The sequence below is a fragment of the Arxiozyma heterogenica genome (assembly GCF_036370985.1).
Source record: "Arxiozyma heterogenica strain weizmannii chromosome Unknown scaffold_15, whole genome shotgun sequence".
In the NCBI taxonomy this organism is placed as follows: domain Eukaryota; kingdom Fungi; phylum Ascomycota; class Saccharomycetes; order Saccharomycetales; family Saccharomycetaceae; genus Arxiozyma; species Arxiozyma heterogenica.
This window is the reverse complement of record NW_027042668.1, coordinates 281,083-299,432: the sequence shown is the minus strand read 5'-3', so window position 1 is coordinate 299,432 and position 18,350 is coordinate 281,083. Positions and strand designations below refer to the sequence as shown.

Sequence of the window (18,350 nt, the reverse complement as noted above, 5' to 3'; positions counted from 1 at the left end):
ACATTTAAAGTAAAGAAACAAGGAAAAAGGAAAATAAACATATATATATATATATTAAAAAAAAACTACTCATCCTCTCAATTATAACAACATAATATAACAATATAAGACACATATACTAAACCAAAAAAAACAAAAACAAAAACAAAATATGTTAGGCACAAAAACTATGTTAAGAGGTCTACAAACCACCAATAGTATCTCAAAAAGATTAATCGCTCAAAACTTAACCAAAATGTCTCTTTCTACATCATCAAGACTACTAAAGTCGACTTACAGAATCCCAGATTTTGGTGATGTCGTCAAGGAAAATAGAACCAATGATAAGTCAAGAGTCTACACCTATTTCATGGTCGGTTCCCTTGGGTTACTATCTTCTGCTGGTGCCAAATCCACTGTGGAAACTTTCATATCTTCAATGAGTGCCTCTGCTGATGTCTTAGCTATGGCTAAAGTCGAAGTCGATTTGGCTGCTATCCCAGAAGGTAAGAATGTTGTTGTCAAATGGCAAGGTAAGCCTGTGTTCATTAGACACAGAACTCCACACGAAATTCAAGAAGCTAACTCAGTAGATGTCTCTGCTTTAAAGGATCCACAAACTGACGCTGACAGAGTACAAAAACCTGAATGGTTGATCATGTTAGGTATATGTACCCATTTGGGTTGTGTCCCAATCGGTGAGTCTGGTGATTTCGGTGGTTGGTTCTGTCCATGCCATGGTTCCCATTATGATATCTCTGGTAGAATTAGAAAGGGTCCTGCTCCATTAAACTTAGAAATCCCAAAGTATGAATTTAAAGAAGATAAAGTTGTTATTGGTTAGAGTTTAAGATAAACTCGCATACCCGCACACATACACCCCCGCCCCTCACACACACACACACACATATTCATATGTACATAAATGTATGGATGTATACACATACGAGTATCTTTTCTCTTCCTTTCTTTGACAACCCCTTTATAAATTTTACTTTCTTATCTCTTTAATCCTCTATTATTCTTTTAGATATATCTACTCTTTCTGTTTTTAATATTCCGTGTTTAATATCACTACACAAATTAGCACCATACGTATAAATACAAATCTTATTTATTTATCCATATTATCATATTATTTATTTATTTATTTACTTATTTTTAGTTATCTTATTAACTTAAAAGTAATTATTCTCTCTCTCTCTCTTTCTTTTTTTCCATCTTTTTTCTTTTTCCCTGTATGTAGTAGTTATACTTTATTACTACTGTATATTATTTGCTATGTGACCTACTCTATATAAATATATATACCATTTCTCTTTCCCTATTTGCTCCATTTCCCCCTCCACTCTTCCTTATAATGTTGGGTCATCTTTAATCACTTCATATAAATCATCTGGAATATTTTCCCAATTTCTTACTATCCAATCATTTATTAATGCAATCAATTCATCTTTTTTGTCGTTTTCATCTAATATTAAAGTATCCAAAGTCTTAATATTTAATAAATTAATATTAAGTCTTTCAAATAACACCTCTCTAACATATCTTGGAACATTCTTAGGTCGATAATCCTCATTGAATTTCATTATCCATATAATTGACCAATGCAATTCCCCATACTCTGGAACACATCTAGATCTACCTAAGTTCGGTACATATCGATTTCTCCACTTACCTTCTTCATCCTCCACTCTTATACCAATAGGTAGAAATTCTAATATCCACCAAAATAATGATACCCATGTATTAATCTTATAGCAATTCGCCACACTCTGACTGCTATTATAATTATCATTACAATTATGGTCTTCCTCAAATCCGTTCTCCAGTAAATTATTGACCGTATCGTTTATATCTCTAATCATCAAACCTTGATTAAAACTCTTATTAACTCCACCCATGATATTTGTGTTTTTTATATCTAAAAAGTCATGCAGACATGAAAAGAGACTATTCTTTGAACTATATCTTTCTGCAAATCTATTTATCGATCCAGGTTTAAATTTGACTCCATGTTTAATTGCCTCCGCTATCATCCATCGTAAAGAAAGATTACTGATACATTGTCCATCACCGGAATAAACCCCGCCACCACCACCAACATCAGAATGATCTCCAGGGAACCATTTTTCTATCAAATCAGGGGATATTGTAGAATGGCTACTTGTATTATTTTCCATGGTCCATAGATTCATTGAAGAAGAAGGTAATTCTTCTTGTGATTTTAATACTTTAATTATTCCAAGATTGTCATTTTCATTATCAATATTGTATTCCCTGTTTTTGTCATTTAAGCCTTTGATACTCTTATTTGAATAAACAACTTTTCTGGAGGTAAAAGTTAATAATTCAGTTGGTGATAAGAATGAATTAATTTGATTTATCAATACTGTCTGCTCTGTGATAGGAGTCCACACATTGCTCAAATTAACATTCTGCAAACTACTGAATGAACTATTACTTTTAGAAGATTTTAAAGTAAGCTCAATCAGTGGATTTTTTCTAATTTTCTGATTTATTTTAGACTCACCTTCATTGTTCAATAACGGCTGTTTTTCATTACTTGATAAACTTGCTTTCAAAATCGGAGTAGCTACAACTGATTTAATAATTTCCTTTTCATATGGCTTATATTTTTTGGAGAATAATATTGGTTCGTACGGATTTGGTGTAAAACAAAATTGTTTAAATTTGCCTCTTCTTTCATCCAAGGAGACAGCATGCCGTACATGTTTAATAATATTTGATCTCTGTGTACAAGGAAACAATCTATCTCTACATAGCCCAACCGAGTTAACTGAATCAAATAAACCTTGGAAATAAATTTTAATCGGATAATCCCTGCAGAAAGTCTTGGTAAACTCTTGAATCAAAGTTGTCATATAACTGGGTTGTATAGGTTGCTCAGCAAATTCCCAATTTTCATAGATCCGCCATGCCATATGAACCATATCTTCTAACCCAACATTCAAAAGACCTACTCTTTCTAACATACCAGTCAGAACTCTAGCTATAAATGCACCACGAGAAAACCCAAACATATAAATTTGATCATTAATCTCATAATGCCTCATTAAAAATAAATATGCTGACACAATATGGTCATCTAAACAAAAGGCAAACATAGAATCTAAAACGTTTTTCAGTCTGGACCAAGAAAGATATCTCGCCCAGGTATAAACTGCATCAAAGTCACCTGAAGTACCAATACCAGGCTGATAATAACATAATTGAGAACGTGTATCCAAAAGTCGATATATTTTCAATACATTGGTAAAAGGATCCGGACCAAAATTTTCACAAGTCCCATCAAAACATAAAATAATAGTTTTACCCATTTTTCTTTCTTTTAAACAAAGTCTGTCCTTCAAAAAGGATGTTTCCAATTTTTTCTTTCTACAATGGTTATATATATATAGGATAGTATTTGTTTTTATTTATTCCTTCTGTATCACTCCTTTTGGGGAATTTGTGACACTTTTTTTTTTCTGACACACTATCTTATTTTTTCCCGCTCATTTTTATTCCTATCCATCAAGAAAGCATTAAACAAAAAAAAAACAAGAATAAAAAACCAGAATTAGTACTATACACCACTACTCATCTCTTCTTTTAAATTGACCTCTTGTCTATTCCCTTAGTCCCTTTATATATATAGAAAAAACTTTTTTATACCTAGTGAAATGTATATTTTATTCTAAAAAATTGAATATACACCATAAACTATTACCCAAAACTAACTCGGTCACCAGACACTTACATATATACTCATCTTTTCATTCCATTTCTTAAATAGAATATAATTTATGTGTTCTCTATAGAGAAAAAAACTAAGAATTACTCATCATATTTTATATTCTGGGAAGACATATCTCCTATAATAGATCTTCATTTATTACAAATGATCAGATCTACCTATTTTTATTTCAGCATGTAATATCTCTGATATTTATGAGTTACAATTTCGACTATTAGTTTGGAAAAATACCAATGGCTCTCATTTTCCTGACTTCTTGTTTTTAGGATATTTTTACATACTAATCTTATTTTAGGAAATAAGAAGAAAAAAAACAAACATATAAATCAAAAGTAACCAACGGAAGATAAAAGGAAGACTAACTAATAAAAAGAAAGGTTAAGTATAGACTGTGTGTTGTTTTGGTATATTAGTATATTTATTATTAGTACTAATTTCTAAATCAACTATTATCAAAAAAAAAACTATGATGACTAGATAGTTATTACATGAAGTAAAAAAAGGGGCGAGCTGGGAATTGAACCCAGGGCCTCTCGCATACTCGGAACGCGATGCCCAAAGCGAGAATCATACCACTAGACCACACGCCCGAAAAGCACATTTTTCCCAGACATAATTGGATTTCTACAATATGAAAAATTATAAACAGTCTTCAAATTGTTGATGAATTATCTAATATATATTTTTTGGTTTATTTGGTAACCTTTCGGAAATCATTATCTTAGTACTATATTTGTTATAAGAGTTATTTTTCTTCTAGCCTTTTTTATATTTTTTGTGATGTATGGAAGTGTGTCGCCACTCGACACCCATACACCAGATAATCTCGGTTGTTACTGCCTTTAAAAACCATTAAAAAAAATGTATTGTTTATTATGCACGGCAATGATGAATAAAGCAAAAACGAAAAAAAAAAAAAACAAAAAACAAAGGAACCAACAATAGCAATAAGCAATTACAATAAAACGTTGGTCGAATTTTTTTTGTCCGCCTGTTTAAGTTCTGTTTTGATAACGGTGGATTCAAACAAAAGACATAAGAAGAGAGCAAAATGGACATTTTTACTTATCAACAAACAGATTGATTAGCAAGAGAGATAATAGACCAATGGCATAACCAAAACCATAACTTGATAACTTTATTAGTATATATCGTTGCTGTTTTAAATATAGATTATATTTGGACCAAGTTTAGGATAATTCTATTCTAATTCAGTGTAATTTTTATTTAATCTATTTCAACCGCTAAAGTGATCGCTAAACGCAAGAAGTAGCGATGACCTATTTGTTATATAAGCAGGACCTAACATCCATTCCAAAAGCATGTCAATACAGTTAATATCAAAAAGGTGTTTTCTTTCTTTTATGATGCTCTTTTTATCCTTCCTTCATATCCAACACAAATTACTAAATTATATTTCTGGTTTCAAAAGAGAAAATTGAATATCTCTATAACAAATACGCATACACAAGCAATAACGAAGATGACTAAGATTACCACTCAATTGGAAACAGTAACTGAACCACATTACAAGTACATTAAAAACCGTCAATTGGCTATAGTTCAAGCACCATTCTGTGGTGGTCAAGGTAAGACTGGTGTAGAAAAAGGACCTAAATATATGTTGAATCATGGATTGGAATCGGATTTAAGGGAACTTGGCTGGGATATAACTGTAGAATCTCCCCTAGATGAAGAATATCTTCAAAAAATGATGGAGAAAGATGCTGTTACAGATCGATTTAAGAACACAAAAAGACCTGGACTTGTCGGTACCACTACAAAGACTATCTACGAAAATGTGTCTAAACTAGCTCAAGATAATAAATTCGTTTTAACATTAGGAGGTGATCATTCTATTGCTATTGGTACGGTTAGTGGTGTCCAAGAAGCTTATTCTGATCTTGGATTGATCTGGATTGATGCTCATGCAGATATCAATACCTTAGAATCAACTGACTCCGGTAATTTACATGGCTGTCCTGTCTCCTTTTTATTAGGTTTACATAAAGACATTGAATGCCCTGAATCATTTAAATGGGTTCCCGGTAAATTAAACCCAAACAAAATTGTCTACGTGGGATTAAGAGATGTTGACAAAGCAGAGAAAAAAATTATAAAAGACTTAGGTATAAAAGCTTTTTCAATGTATCATGTTGACAAGTTTGGTATCAATAAAGTCATAGAAATGGCATTGGAGTGTTTACACCCTAATGGTGGGAGAGGTCCCATCATGTGTTCATACGACGTAGATGCTGTAGATCCGCTTTTTGTTCCAGCTACAGGTACTCCAGTTAGAGGTGGGCTAACACTAAGAGAAGGTTTGTTCCTTGTTGAAAGATTAGCCGAGACTGGTGATTTAGTCGCTTTGGATATCGTTGAATGTAACCCAGATTTGGCTATAAATGATATCCATGTTTCTGACACAATTTCTGCTGGCTGTGCCATTGCAAGATGTGCATTAGGCGAAACTTTACTATAAGATTTTCTATTGTATATATAAAATATTCATGACCTTGTTATATAATGTCTTTTAATGTAATATATAATATTTACTTAAACTGCCTTGCTCTCTTCCACTTTTTCCTTCCACTCTTTTGATTTATTATTACTATATCCATCTCCTATTTCATGAAAAAAAGAAAAAAAAAAGAGTTAAACCGCTTTATTCTTGTCTTCTGTATATAAATATCTTACTTATTATTTATATGGATACTTGAATATTATTGCTATAGTTCTTATCTAAAGAATTATCTATTTCTTGTTCTTTTCCTCTTTGTTCAGTAGTTTGGTGATAATTGATCAGATTTTAACAAAATATCAGTTTGCCTTAAAGACATGCTTAAAAACCTTCTAGTTTGTAAGCCTAACCAAATTACCATCATTTGCCATGACTTTGTCTCATTCAACAATGAGTTATCATTTATTTCTTCTTTACCCTTTAGTAAAGAATATTTCTCTCTGTAATATTGACTCAATAACGGTATCGAAGATTCAAAAAGGTCTAAATTAGGATCTAATTGTCTTCCAATCCCTTCTAATAACAATATTGCCACTACAATTGACACAAAATCAGCCTCCATTTTGACGTGGTGTTGTCTGACCATAAAGAACATTTCATTTAACAAATTTCCAATCGAAATAGATCCCAGGGAAAAAGTTTGTATTTTAATCTGAGTGACAAGTTTTTGAACTTTATGTGAAAAACCTAATGGGTCAATTGCGCTGCTTGGTATACGTGATCTATCTATCATTAATCTACCTGCTTGATATCCATCAAATTTCGTAAGAGACTGGAACAAATCCATGAAGTTTATTCTATTAGTATTATTCAATTCTGTGACAAGTCCTGCATCTATAAAACATATTTGAGGTATATATGAACGTAATGCTTTTCTTAAAATATCAGTGAACTGTGGAGTCCCATAATTTTGACTCAATTGATCAACAATTGAATTATTTATTTTTTCTGTGGATTTATCCATAAATCTTATCATGACATTGCCTGGATGTAAATCTGCATGGACAAAATTATTTATAATCATCATATTTAAAAATGCCATGACAAAGGGATGACTAACTTTAAAGATATCGATATCATTCAGATTATTCTTCTCATTTAAGAGTTGTTCCATTGGCAATGCATTTATATATTCTTCAAACAAAACTGTTTTTGTGGTATACTGTAGTAATGGTTTAGGGAAAGAAACTAATGGATCGTTTTGGAAATCACGGTTAAATTTATCTAGATTCATTGCTTCAATACGAAGATCTAACTGCATATTCATAAAAATAGAAAAATTCCTAACTTCATCGGTCAATGATAACCATTCCATAGTTGGAACCCTACTAATTAAATTGGCTAAAGTTTCCATGATTCTTAAATCTATATTTACTATATCAACTACGTTGGGATGTAGTATTTTAATCGCAACTTCATTGGATACATGATCATTACTACTACTATTATCATCATTATGTTTCCATCTTGCTTTATGTACCTGTGCTATCGAGCCACACCCAATTGGTTGAGTATCAAAACTTTCGAAAACATCATACAAATCACCAACCTGAAATAGATCACAAAGAGTGTCAATTGAATATTGTATGGGATGAGGCTTAACATTACTATGTAAAGCAGACATAACATGACAAAAATCGTTAGAAAATAAATCATTTCTTGCAGATGCCCATTGACCCAATTTAATAAAACTAGGCCCTGCATATTGACATAAAGATCTTATTAGTCTATACCATAATATCTTATCCATTAACGATAAAGTAACGATAGGATACGTTAAAAAGATAGGTAAAAGAACAAAACACGTCAATTCTAGAAACCGTATCATTGTATGTATAGGAACAACGATATTATCTTGACATTTAAATTTAATCTTTAATAGTAATTTTAATATAGAGGACGGGCATTGGTTCAATTGAGCTTGTCTTTCTTGCAGTACTTGGGTTTCTTTTTCTCTTTTTGAAGATAAGTATAAACCCATTTCATATGTATCACCATCCGGGTTAGGAGCCAATATATTGGAAGAATCGAAATTTGGATTCAAATCCAATTGAACTATATCATTTTTATTTTTTGAACCATTTAATCTCTGAAACCCATAAGATTGTCGTAATTTCATTGAAAGAAGTAGTCCACCCCCACCACAACCCACAATATATGCTAAAGGTTTCCTGTTATTGATAATAAAACTTCGAGTAAATTTAAACATATTTGAATATTATCACTACTGCCTCTACTTCTATTATATTTAGTTGTCACTTATGATATAATTAAATTGGATTTTTGTACATACTAATAACTGAAACATTATGTACGATCATATATGTATTGAGTATATATAGATTTTCTCTCTTTGTTTATACTTCACTTCATATCGTCTCTACCTGCCCCCTCCTCCTTCCACTTCCCTTTTTTTCTTTTTTCTTTATTTCTTTCTTCCATTTAATTTTATTTTCGTCCAAATCCTTTAAATCGTTTCAAGTAATAATAATTTATTATATGCTATTTACTACAGGCATCCAGGCATCTACATAACCACACATACAGATATACATATACATACATATACCCATGTACATATATATATGTACATACATATTATAGGAGGTTAGAACTTAATTAAACTGTTATATTATACAAATATTGCAGTGTAACATGATTATAATTGCTCTTCTTTAATAACGTCTATAAGCCAGTCTAATCCCTCTGTAATCCCTTCACCTTTAATTGCACTAGATGCCACAATAGACCAAGATCTATCTTTCAAATCAACCAAATTCAATTCTTTAGAGACTTCACTAGCAGACAAAGCGCCAGGTTGATCCTGTTTATTTGCAAAGACCAATAGAGCACTGTCCTGTAATTCTTCCTCAGATAACATCATATGCAATTCTTTAGCTGCGGTAGCCATACGATCCTTATCTGTGGAATCGACAACAAAGATGACTGCTGCAGTGTCGGCATAATAACATCTCCAGTATGGTCTAATGGAAGTTTGTCCACCCAGATCCCACACGTTCAATTTCAAATTTTTATAAGTCAAAGTCTCTACGTTAAAACCAATTGTGGGCTTAGTGGTCACCACTTCACCTATCTGTAATCTGTATAAAATCGTAGTTTTACCTGCACCATCCAACCCAAGGATAAGTATCCTCAATTCTTTATTTGTACCCCATAACCTATCGAACATACTACTAAAATAATTACCCATTTTTATTTATTTATTTGCTTATTTGTTTATTATTGTTTATTTATAACCCTGTATTGTGTGACTGTTGTATAACTGTTGTGAGTGAGCTAATATGCAAATACAAATACCAATGCAAAATTTCCAATCTTTCCCCCTTTACCGATATTACAATATTTGTTATATTACGATATGTGCTCTGTTGTATATTATACGTAATTCATTACCACCGTGTGACCCTGTATGATGCGGCACATAGACACATAGGTGCGCACACACATACTCAACTATCAATAACTTGAACGTAGACATATGTAGATCCATCTAAACACCAAGATTATTTATCATAGAATTTCTTCAAACCCAACAGAAAAATTTGACTTTCCTCAAAAGAAAAAAAGAAAAAAACGAAAAAGAAAAAAAAAAATATATATATATATACACACCCACACACCCAACAGCATTTTTGAAAAGAGAAGAATTACCCTTAGAAAAAAAAAAGAAATTAAATAAATAAATATATATAAATATAAATAACGAGCTGCGACAAAAAAAAATGAAGATTGGACCCAGGGCAAGGTTAAATAAAACAGACTGGAAATATATATAAGTCAATAGGTACCTGAAGTAAGCACCTGTGCAGTAGTTACATCTAGCTGTCTATTCCTTTTTTGTTTATTTATTTCTTTCTCTTTTTTGACAATGGATGTCGACAGAACAGTTCCCAAAAATGTGACTACTCCAGTAACTTTAAATAATGAGACAGGCGAAGTGATAGTGAAAAAGGCAAGTGGTAAGATAAAGGTTAGAACTGGTCAAACAGTAGAAGATTATCTAGATCAGAGGAGCCAATTCTGGCTGACTGATTCAAAAGAATGTACAAACTTGAACATGGGTTGGATGTCTGAGAATTTCGATATTGATGCATTGTTATCATCTATAGATACGTTAAAGTCATCTAAACATGAAAGACAGCGTATTATCGATTATTTGGCTTGGTTATTCTACTATAATAATAATAATAACAATAGAGAGTTCTCTCAATTGATTACAGATAAGATAATCCCTGTTTTTAACGATATTAATACAGAACTAAAAGGCAAAATAAAGAAAGAAGTAACACTATTGGAGAGACTTTCCAAACTAAACACTGACGCCAATACTAATAACATAAACACAAAAACTGGGGGAAATCCAGAAGCGATGAGCATCTGAGTGAACAAAGTTCTTCTACAATGAATCACATAAAATCCGAACAATTCCTTCTGGGTTCGATTTTGTTTTGCTTCCGTTTTTTTTTCTTTTTGCTTTTTTTTTTTTGTTTTGTAAGAATCGGACTTAAGTGAATAAATATTTCACATTTGGTTTGAGACTCACGGATAATATCATCCTTTCTCGTCATTGCTCGTTAAGTTTCTCTATAAAACCAAACACTATGAGTCCTCTGATTATGATAAAAACACAGTTATTGGTTGTGTGCTAATAAATCCGATCAACGGTGAAACTTCTATGTTTTTGTCCATACGTTTTCTTTTATATATATATATATATACAAGTAAGGAAACTCCAATTAAAAACAAAAAGTTGTAATCCATCAATAACATAACATAACATAACATAACATAAAACAACATGATATTATCCCGATATTTCTATAAAATGATATCTAAACAATATTATCGTTCTTTAATGACCTTTGAAGGACAAGTAGCAGTTGGTGGTACAAATCAAGTGCCGGCTGAAGAAAAAATATCAACAATTTTTGGAAATAGTATAAAGGGTAAATCCTCATTAAAACCATCTAAATCCACCAGTAGATATATAGTAAATGCAGATTATCGTATCATCGCCGGTGTCAAAGTACCCAATAGACCGAAAGAACCCGATAATTGCTGCATGTCTGGTTGTGTCAATTGTGTTTGGGAATATTATAACGAAGATCTTAGACATTGGCAACAGAGGCGTAGGGCTGCTATCAAAGAAATCTCCAATACAAATGATGTATGGCCAGAAGACTGGGATCCGCCTCTCAATTCACTACCCATAAAGAATTTACCAAAAACTCTACATCCTACAAAATTAAAAATAGAAAAACAGGAATCTGACAACAAAATCATTGATTCCAAACTACAATCGTTAAAACAATTGTTTCCTAGTAGAAACACATCATTACCACAAAGTGTCATTGAAGCTAAAAGGCGTAATCAGTTGAAAAAACAACAACAACAAGCTGAGACAGATGAAGGTTGGTCTGATGTCCCAATATATATTAGGGTGTTTGCTCAATTTGAAAGAAAGAAACGTTTACAGAAGCAAAAGGAAAAACTAGAGAGAAGAGCTCAAGAGATAGTTTAATAATTTACCACAATTAGGAGTAGAATTATAGCCAATGCAACATTACAGCTACTTAATAAAATAAAATAAATTACGAAAAAAAATATCCCTTTTATTCTATATATATACATAAATAAAAACTATCACCACCTTGTCCTATATCATCCTCAATTACAAACGCATACATTGTTAATATATTCCCAATTTCCTTTGTAATTTACTTTATTCATTGTTTATTTCCATTTCTTCCTTTTCATTTCTATTATTTTTTTTTTTGACATCTTTTTTTTTTTACTTTCTCACTTTTTCTTGGAGATCCCTCGAGCATTTCAGCCTTTTCATCTATCCCATCCCCCATTCCACCCTTTTATGGGATCAATCTCGATGCATACATATACCAAATTACCATTATATCTACGTATGCAAATACAAAAACACACTTAAGGGTATTTTAAATTTCAAACTACAAAGTGATTGAAGAGGTTGATTTCTTTTTTTCCTTATTTTTTTCTCTTTAATGAAATAATTGAAATCGTAGTAATAAAAATAATTATTCCACATATTTTCAAAATATACATATATATTTTGTTCCCCCCCTTATCATGCTGAGACCACAACAACAAAAATGGTTTTACAAATCATTTCTATCCAGAAAATATCTTAGTATACTATCAAAATTGCAAATGAGTTTCCCCAATAAGAAAGTTATTGAAAATAAATTCCACTTTGAAGAAGTTACTACATCTATTAATGACGCATTAACTAAATATAAATCTTTCTTAAACGATACAACGAAAAATTCATTTGTGATCAATGGATGGATTGACTCCCCTGTAAAAAAAATTGGTAACAAGTTATATTTTGCTACTTTAAGAGACCCATATGGAACTAGAATCCAATTAGTGGACAAACACGAGCCATCTCTCTTAAAAGCATGTAATAGTGTAGAGAGTTGTGTACAGATCAAAGGTCAACTGAGTCTAAAGAAACAACCTAAAAAAAAATCCAACTAAAACCCAATCCAATCAACAGCAAGAATATGAAATTATCCTATCTGATTTAATAACACTGAATAAAGCAAGTGTTAAACCCTCTCAATTAATCGATCAACAATATGATAGGAAAGTCTTAAAAACAAATTATCCCCCTGAATATAGATATTTGCAACTGAGAGTCCCTCAAAAACAGCTTTTGTTGAGGAAAAGATTTCAAGTTAATCACTTTATGAGACAATGGTTATATGCAAATGATTTTATAGAGGTAGAGACACCTATCCTTTTTAAACCAACCCCTGAAGGTGCAAGAGAATTTGTTGTTCCAACTAGAACAATAGATAAAGCCTCAGGAAAACCACTATTTTACAGTTTAACACAAAGTCCTCAACAATATAAACAATTATTAATGGCAAGTGGAATCCCTAGATATTTCCAATTTGCAAAATGTTTTAGAGATGAGGACTTAAGAAAGGACAGACAACCGGAATTTACTCAGTTAGATATGGAAATATCCTTTGTCAAAGATACAAAAGTTAGAAGTTTGATTCAAGAACTTATTATTAAGGTTTGGACTGAAAAAGGTGATTCAAAGACTCTTTATACCTGTGATTCGAATAAATTAATAGATTCCAAGATTACTTTAACACTAAATTCAATGACATATAATGAAGTGATGACTTTATACGGAATAGATAAACCTAATCTAATTGCTCCTAATTTAAAAATAATCAATATAAGTGAAATAACTGGTTGTACATCAGAAGATAACACTGATTTCCCTATTATAGAATGTCTTGTATTAAAAGGCATAATCGATAAAAGTCATATAGAAAATGACTATGAAAATCGCTGGAAACATTTATTAGATCCTAAGAATTATAATTTCAGAGCTCCTTTTGGCGTTCCAATCACAAGTAACGCACTTTGTAAAAAGTGGTTTGAAAAGGTTCCATTATTATCTGCGATAAATAAATGCCCTAATTCAAAGAATATAGTTGAAAAATTGGATGAATCATTAAAATTGTCACCAGGTGATCTAATTTTTGTATCAAATAGACAACCAGATCACGCAATCTTTGAAAATCCAACCCCTTTAGGTAGACTTAGGCAACTAATATTGAGTAAACCGAAAATGAGTACTCTTTTCAGAGAAACTCCTGGGCCTAATGATGATGTAGCAATATGGGTTGTAGATTTCCCCTTATTTTCGCCAGTAGAAGAAGTAAACTTAGGAGAGAACCAACAATATCCAACATATATTAAAGGCAAATACGTTTCAACACACCATCCATTTACGATGGTTAAGTTATCTACATTAGAAAATTTAAAGAATGATCCTTTGAAATGTATAGGAAAACACTATGATTTAGTTATGAATGGTGTAGAGTTAGGTGGCGGGTCTCAGAGAGTCCACGATCATGAATTGCAAGACTATATCTTCAAACATATTCTAAAAATAGACAACAGTCATGAATTATTCGGACACTTATTAGAAGCTTTTAAAAACGGAACACCACCACATTCGGGGTTCGCTATTGGATTTGATAGAATGTGTACAATATTATTTAATAGAACCAGCATCAGAGATGTTATTGCTTTCCCTAAGTCAATTACAGGAGCTGATCAGATAATTAAGAGTCCTGCATTAGTGAATGATGAATTTTTAAAAGATTATCATGTAACTCAATTTATTGGCAACAATAAACATTAATGGCTTTTTACAGAATAATTATTCAATATTTAAAAAAAATGATAAAAAAACAATATTAAAACAACATTTTAGAATGTCACTCTTGTTCAATTATTCAGAAAATACATATTCTTTTTTATTCATGTATATAATATTTATCAAAAAAAAATAATTGTGTTCCATCATATTATTTTGCTCCTTTTTATTATTATTAATACTTTAAGATCAATCATAAAGATAATATATATATATATATATATAGACGTGCCATTACATATATTATGATATCTGTCACCAGTTAGAATAATGTCAATAATTAATAAAGTGTGCTATCCAAATAATAATTAACAAAAGATTTAAAGTGAAGAAGTTCTTTCAACTTAAAATTTCTCTGTTCTTCCTAACTCAGGGCAGTAACATCTATCTCTTACACCTTTGAATTCGGCTAACCTTTCTAATCTTTCCTTAGGTTCTAAAAAGTATTCACCGCTTAATACAAACGTACCCCAGTGTACTCCCAAAACATTTTCAATATCCATATCATACATAATTTTAATAACTTCTTGAGGATTAATATGTCTTGGTTTTTGATGCCATTCTGGACAGTATTGTCCACAGGGTAATAAAGCTAATCTGCAGCCTCCACCAAATGCCTTTTTTATTCTAACGTAAAGATCTTTAACATATCCAGTGTCACCTGCATGAAAAAGAATTGGCTTGTTCTTATGTGTTAGCATAAATGAGCACCAAAGACTTTCATTTGTATCTAAAATAGATCTTCCTGACCAATGCATTGCTGGAGTAGATGTAATATTATATGTATTACCATTCTGAGTTTCTAGTTGACATGTCTCCCACCATGATAACTCAATAAAATTTTTAACATTATTTTTCATGAAAAATTTGTTCATACCCTTTGGTATAATCCATAATGTGTCATCTACATTTTTCCAATGGTTTAAGCTTTTCAAATCCAAATGATCAGGATGATTATGTGACACAAGAATGATATCTGGTTGTGGAATGTCTTCAATTGTACATGGAATACCTGTTATTCTTTTAGGACCTAAAGTTTCATGAATTAAAAAATCACTAAAAAGAGGATCTGTTAAGATCTTAAGATTATTATATTCAATATAATTACATGATTGACCCAACCAAGTGCTATATATAGGTATTGAATTTTTATCAACATTTTCTAAAAGGGGTTGTCTTCCACCATTATTTTGGTTCTTCCCCTTTGAAAACATAGTTTTCGTCTCCTGCTGATCCAATATTTTATAATTTATAATACAATCTTTCTCCATTGACAAATTTCCATCTGAATTATCAGACTTAGTCCAATGGGGTTTATGAACAGGCATTAATTTGTTCATTTGTCTCTTATCAGGTGGGATACCACCCCTATTTCTTTCAAATAATTCTATTATTCTGTTAAAGAAGAATTCGTGTATGGTTTGGATTCTATACTCTACAAATGGATTTTCGTATCTCCCGAGGACCTGTAATGGGGAATACTTTATCAAGGTTGTCTCTGTGTCTCTTAAAGATCCTCTATTAGAAATCAAACTATCACATTTTTGACGTCTATATTCTATCTCCTTTGCTGTAGAAAGAGTAACATAAATTGCATAGCCTGTATATGGTACTAATAAAGTTAATAAACCTTTACCAAACCATTTGGTATATTTATATTTGTTACGTGATTTTTGGTCATTTCTTTGCTTCAAAGAAAATGGCACAAAGGAACTACAATCTATATTTGTTTGAACACTCCTAATTGGACTAAGCCATTTAATTGACTTTAGACCAGTATTTTTCGTTATTGACAATGGTGTTTCCTGTAATAATCTTATCTTAGATAAATGAAAATTGAATTTATTCATCCACATTATGTAAAACACAATTATGGTGTGTATTGTTTATTTTGTTTTATATCCAATTTTACATCCACAGAACTAATGTAAATCCAAAAACATACCCGACTGATCCAGGGTATGGTTCCCCAGTGTGTGAGGCTGCTATTCTTTCGATAGTTGGCAGTGGCTGTGATGAGAATCACATACACCCATTTTAATAGTATTAAAAAAACTCTTGAAAAATTTCTTAAAGAGGAAGAAGAAAAAGAAGAAGCTCATCGATCTTTGTTCTTTAATGTACAGACTATTATTCAAGATGTAGAAAGGAATAACAAGTAGCATATACTCCTGTATCATTTAGTGCAAGCAAGCCTAATAATACATACATTGATAACCTTTAACAAACAATAAGAACAATTCATAGCATTTCTTTTAATAAAGGTTTAGTATTAAATTATATATATATAAGCGAACAAGATGTCTTTTAGAAAGAGAGGTGAAGTGATAAACAGTGGAACTAGAAATAATAACCCTAATTTAATTAAAAAATCTATATTACCAAACAGGGGTGGTGTATTGCCAAATAGAGGTCCAGTAAGTGCCATAAGAGACAATGTTAATAGTTCCCGTTTAGCTATTCCTGGAAGACAACCAGTATTATCACGAGGGCCCATTGCTAGTAATGGACCTGGCTTAGATATTGTTAATGGAATAAAAAGATTAAACATTAACAAGGAAAACAATATTGATGGTCTTTCAATTGATAAAACAGAACAAAATACAAAATTATTAATGAATCTAAATCATCCAGGTGTAAGGCCATCTACAGTAAGCCATAATATAGTCTCCTCCACTGGTTGTTACGATTTGGATAAACTTTTATCCCATATGGGACTACCATTAGGTCATTCCTTGTTGATTGAAGAAGACGGTACTACAGACTTTCAATCCATTCTTTGCAAGTTATTTATGGTTCAAGGTGTAGTACACAATAGAGTCAGTAAAAGTGAAAACCCAAATATACAAGGCAATACTCATGTTATTGTACTCTCTATGAATCAACTTTTAACCAAAGAATTACCTGGAGAGTACAAGGGATCCCGTAAAGAGATTAAAAAATCCAAAATTCAGGAAGAAGAATCAAAGTTATCTGTCTCCAATTTAGCTCTTCAAGAGGCCAGGTCACAACCAACAAGGTACTCAGATTTAAAAATTGCTTGGAAATATAAATATGCTGATGAAAACTCTGGTAAAAAACGCTCTGTTGGCAGCAACGACGAGAATGGTAATGATATTCAATCTGAAGAATATAAAAACTATATATCTCAATTCGATATAACATCAAGATTGATGCCTGCAGCTACACCTCAGGAATTATCCTTTGTATCTCCTTTACAACCCATTACAAAAATATTGAATCAATTAGAATCTTTAATTGAGAAACATAAGAACAAATTAATCAGAATTGTAGTGCCATCGTTTTTACACCCAGCAATGTATCCACCACAAATGTATGCACTAGCAAATGCTATAGGCTTATTACATGGACTGAAGAGTATTGTCAAAAAATTTGGTAACCGAACAATAATGATGATGACAGTCTCAAAAGAACCATTATCATACCTGGTACAGAATCAAATGGAGTCCTTATTTGATGGTATAATTGATTTAGAACCATTCCCACAAGAAATGCTACAGTATTTGGAAAAAGTATATAAGAGTCAACCAAATAAGGTGCAGCATGGGTTAGTTCATTTAATTAAATTGCCAGTATTTAGTGAGCGTGGTGAAATGCATCATAGACATGCGGAATATGCATTCAAGAATAGTAAAAAGAGTTTCAAAATTGAAGAATGGTCTATTCCAGTGGATGATTCAGTAGATGATACAGATGAATCACATGAATATGAAAAAAACAACGTATCCTCGCCATTAAATAATAGATCAACTCCAACAAGACAGACAAAACAAAGTTTTGACTTCTGATTCACTAAGTTTTATATAAGCATCATTCTGTGTTTCTTA

General features: G+C 31.6%; 11 protein-coding genes and 1 non-coding gene across 12 annotated transcripts; 7 read left to right on the top strand and 5 right to left on the bottom strand.

The window, feature by feature from the left end:
* Window positions 1-151: 151 nt before the first annotated feature.
* Window positions 152-823, top strand: RIP1 (ubiquinol--cytochrome-c reductase catalytic subunit RIP1; the record flags this gene model as incomplete). The annotated part of the gene is made up of 1 exon (XM_064857634.1): window positions 152-823. One exon carries the CDS (start codon window positions 152-154, stop codon window positions 821-823), a length of 672 nt encoding a protein of 223 aa, XP_064715472.1.
* Window positions 824-1,334: 511 nt separating this feature from the next.
* On the bottom strand, window positions 1,335-3,320 carry PWA37_000985 (uncharacterized protein; the record flags this gene model as incomplete). Its single annotated transcript, XM_064857633.1, has 1 exon — window positions 1,335-3,320. The coding sequence occupies one exon, from the start codon at window positions 3,318-3,320 to the stop codon at window positions 1,335-1,337; it is 1,986 nt and encodes a 661-aa protein (XP_064715471.1).
* Window positions 3,321-4,241: 921 nt separating this feature from the next.
* On the bottom strand, window positions 4,242-4,329 carry PWA37_000984. The gene has a single exon. It is a non-coding gene; the product is annotated as a tRNA-Pro (tRNA).
* Window positions 4,330-5,222: 893 nt separating this feature from the next.
* Window positions 5,223-6,221, top strand: CAR1 (arginase; the record flags this gene model as incomplete). Its single annotated transcript, XM_064857632.1, has 1 exon — window positions 5,223-6,221. One exon carries the CDS (start codon window positions 5,223-5,225, stop codon window positions 6,219-6,221), a length of 999 nt encoding a protein of 332 aa, XP_064715470.1.
* Window positions 6,222-6,519: 298 nt separating this feature from the next.
* Window positions 6,520-8,469, bottom strand: CQD1 (Cqd1p; the record flags this gene model as incomplete). Its single annotated transcript, XM_064857631.1, has 1 exon — window positions 6,520-8,469. The coding sequence occupies one exon, from the start codon at window positions 8,467-8,469 to the stop codon at window positions 6,520-6,522; it is 1,950 nt and encodes a 649-aa protein (XP_064715469.1).
* A 450-nt stretch (window positions 8,470-8,919) lies between these two features.
* Window positions 8,920-9,471, bottom strand: ARL1 (Arf family GTPase ARL1; the record flags this gene model as incomplete). Its single annotated transcript, XM_064857630.1, has 1 exon — window positions 8,920-9,471. The coding sequence occupies one exon, from the start codon at window positions 9,469-9,471 to the stop codon at window positions 8,920-8,922; it is 552 nt and encodes a 183-aa protein (XP_064715468.1).
* A 678-nt stretch (window positions 9,472-10,149) lies between these two features.
* On the top strand, window positions 10,150-10,662 carry PWA37_000980 (uncharacterized protein; the record flags this gene model as incomplete). The annotated part of the gene is made up of 1 exon (XM_064857629.1): window positions 10,150-10,662. One exon carries the CDS (start codon window positions 10,150-10,152, stop codon window positions 10,660-10,662), a length of 513 nt encoding a protein of 170 aa, XP_064715467.1.
* Window positions 10,663-11,079: 417 nt separating this feature from the next.
* DPC25 (Dpc25p) lies at window positions 11,080-11,802 on the top strand (the record flags this gene model as incomplete). The annotated part of the gene is made up of 1 exon (XM_064857628.1): window positions 11,080-11,802. The coding sequence occupies one exon, from the start codon at window positions 11,080-11,082 to the stop codon at window positions 11,800-11,802; it is 723 nt and encodes a 240-aa protein (XP_064715466.1).
* Window positions 11,803-12,383: 581 nt separating this feature from the next.
* PWA37_000978 (uncharacterized protein) lies at window positions 12,384-12,794 on the top strand (the record flags this gene model as incomplete). Its single annotated transcript, XM_064857627.1, has 1 exon — window positions 12,384-12,794. One exon carries the CDS (start codon window positions 12,384-12,386, stop codon window positions 12,792-12,794), a length of 411 nt encoding a protein of 136 aa, XP_064715465.1.
* A 211-nt stretch (window positions 12,795-13,005) lies between these two features.
* On the top strand, window positions 13,006-14,487 carry MSD1 (aspartate--tRNA ligase MSD1; the record flags this gene model as incomplete). The annotated part of the gene is made up of 1 exon (XM_064857626.1): window positions 13,006-14,487. The coding sequence occupies one exon, from the start codon at window positions 13,006-13,008 to the stop codon at window positions 14,485-14,487; it is 1,482 nt and encodes a 493-aa protein (XP_064715464.1).
* Window positions 14,488-14,846: 359 nt separating this feature from the next.
* Window positions 14,847-16,358, bottom strand: FMP30 (N-acetylphosphatidylethanolamine-hydrolyzing phospholipase D; the record flags this gene model as incomplete). Its single annotated transcript, XM_064857625.1, has 1 exon — window positions 14,847-16,358. The coding sequence occupies one exon, from the start codon at window positions 16,356-16,358 to the stop codon at window positions 14,847-14,849; it is 1,512 nt and encodes a 503-aa protein (XP_064715463.1).
* A 444-nt stretch (window positions 16,359-16,802) lies between these two features.
* On the top strand, window positions 16,803-18,311 carry ELP4 (Elongator subunit ELP4; the record flags this gene model as incomplete). The annotated part of the gene is made up of 1 exon (XM_064857624.1): window positions 16,803-18,311. The coding sequence occupies one exon, from the start codon at window positions 16,803-16,805 to the stop codon at window positions 18,309-18,311; it is 1,509 nt and encodes a 502-aa protein (XP_064715462.1).
* Between the last annotated feature and the right edge of the window lie 39 nt (window positions 18,312-18,350).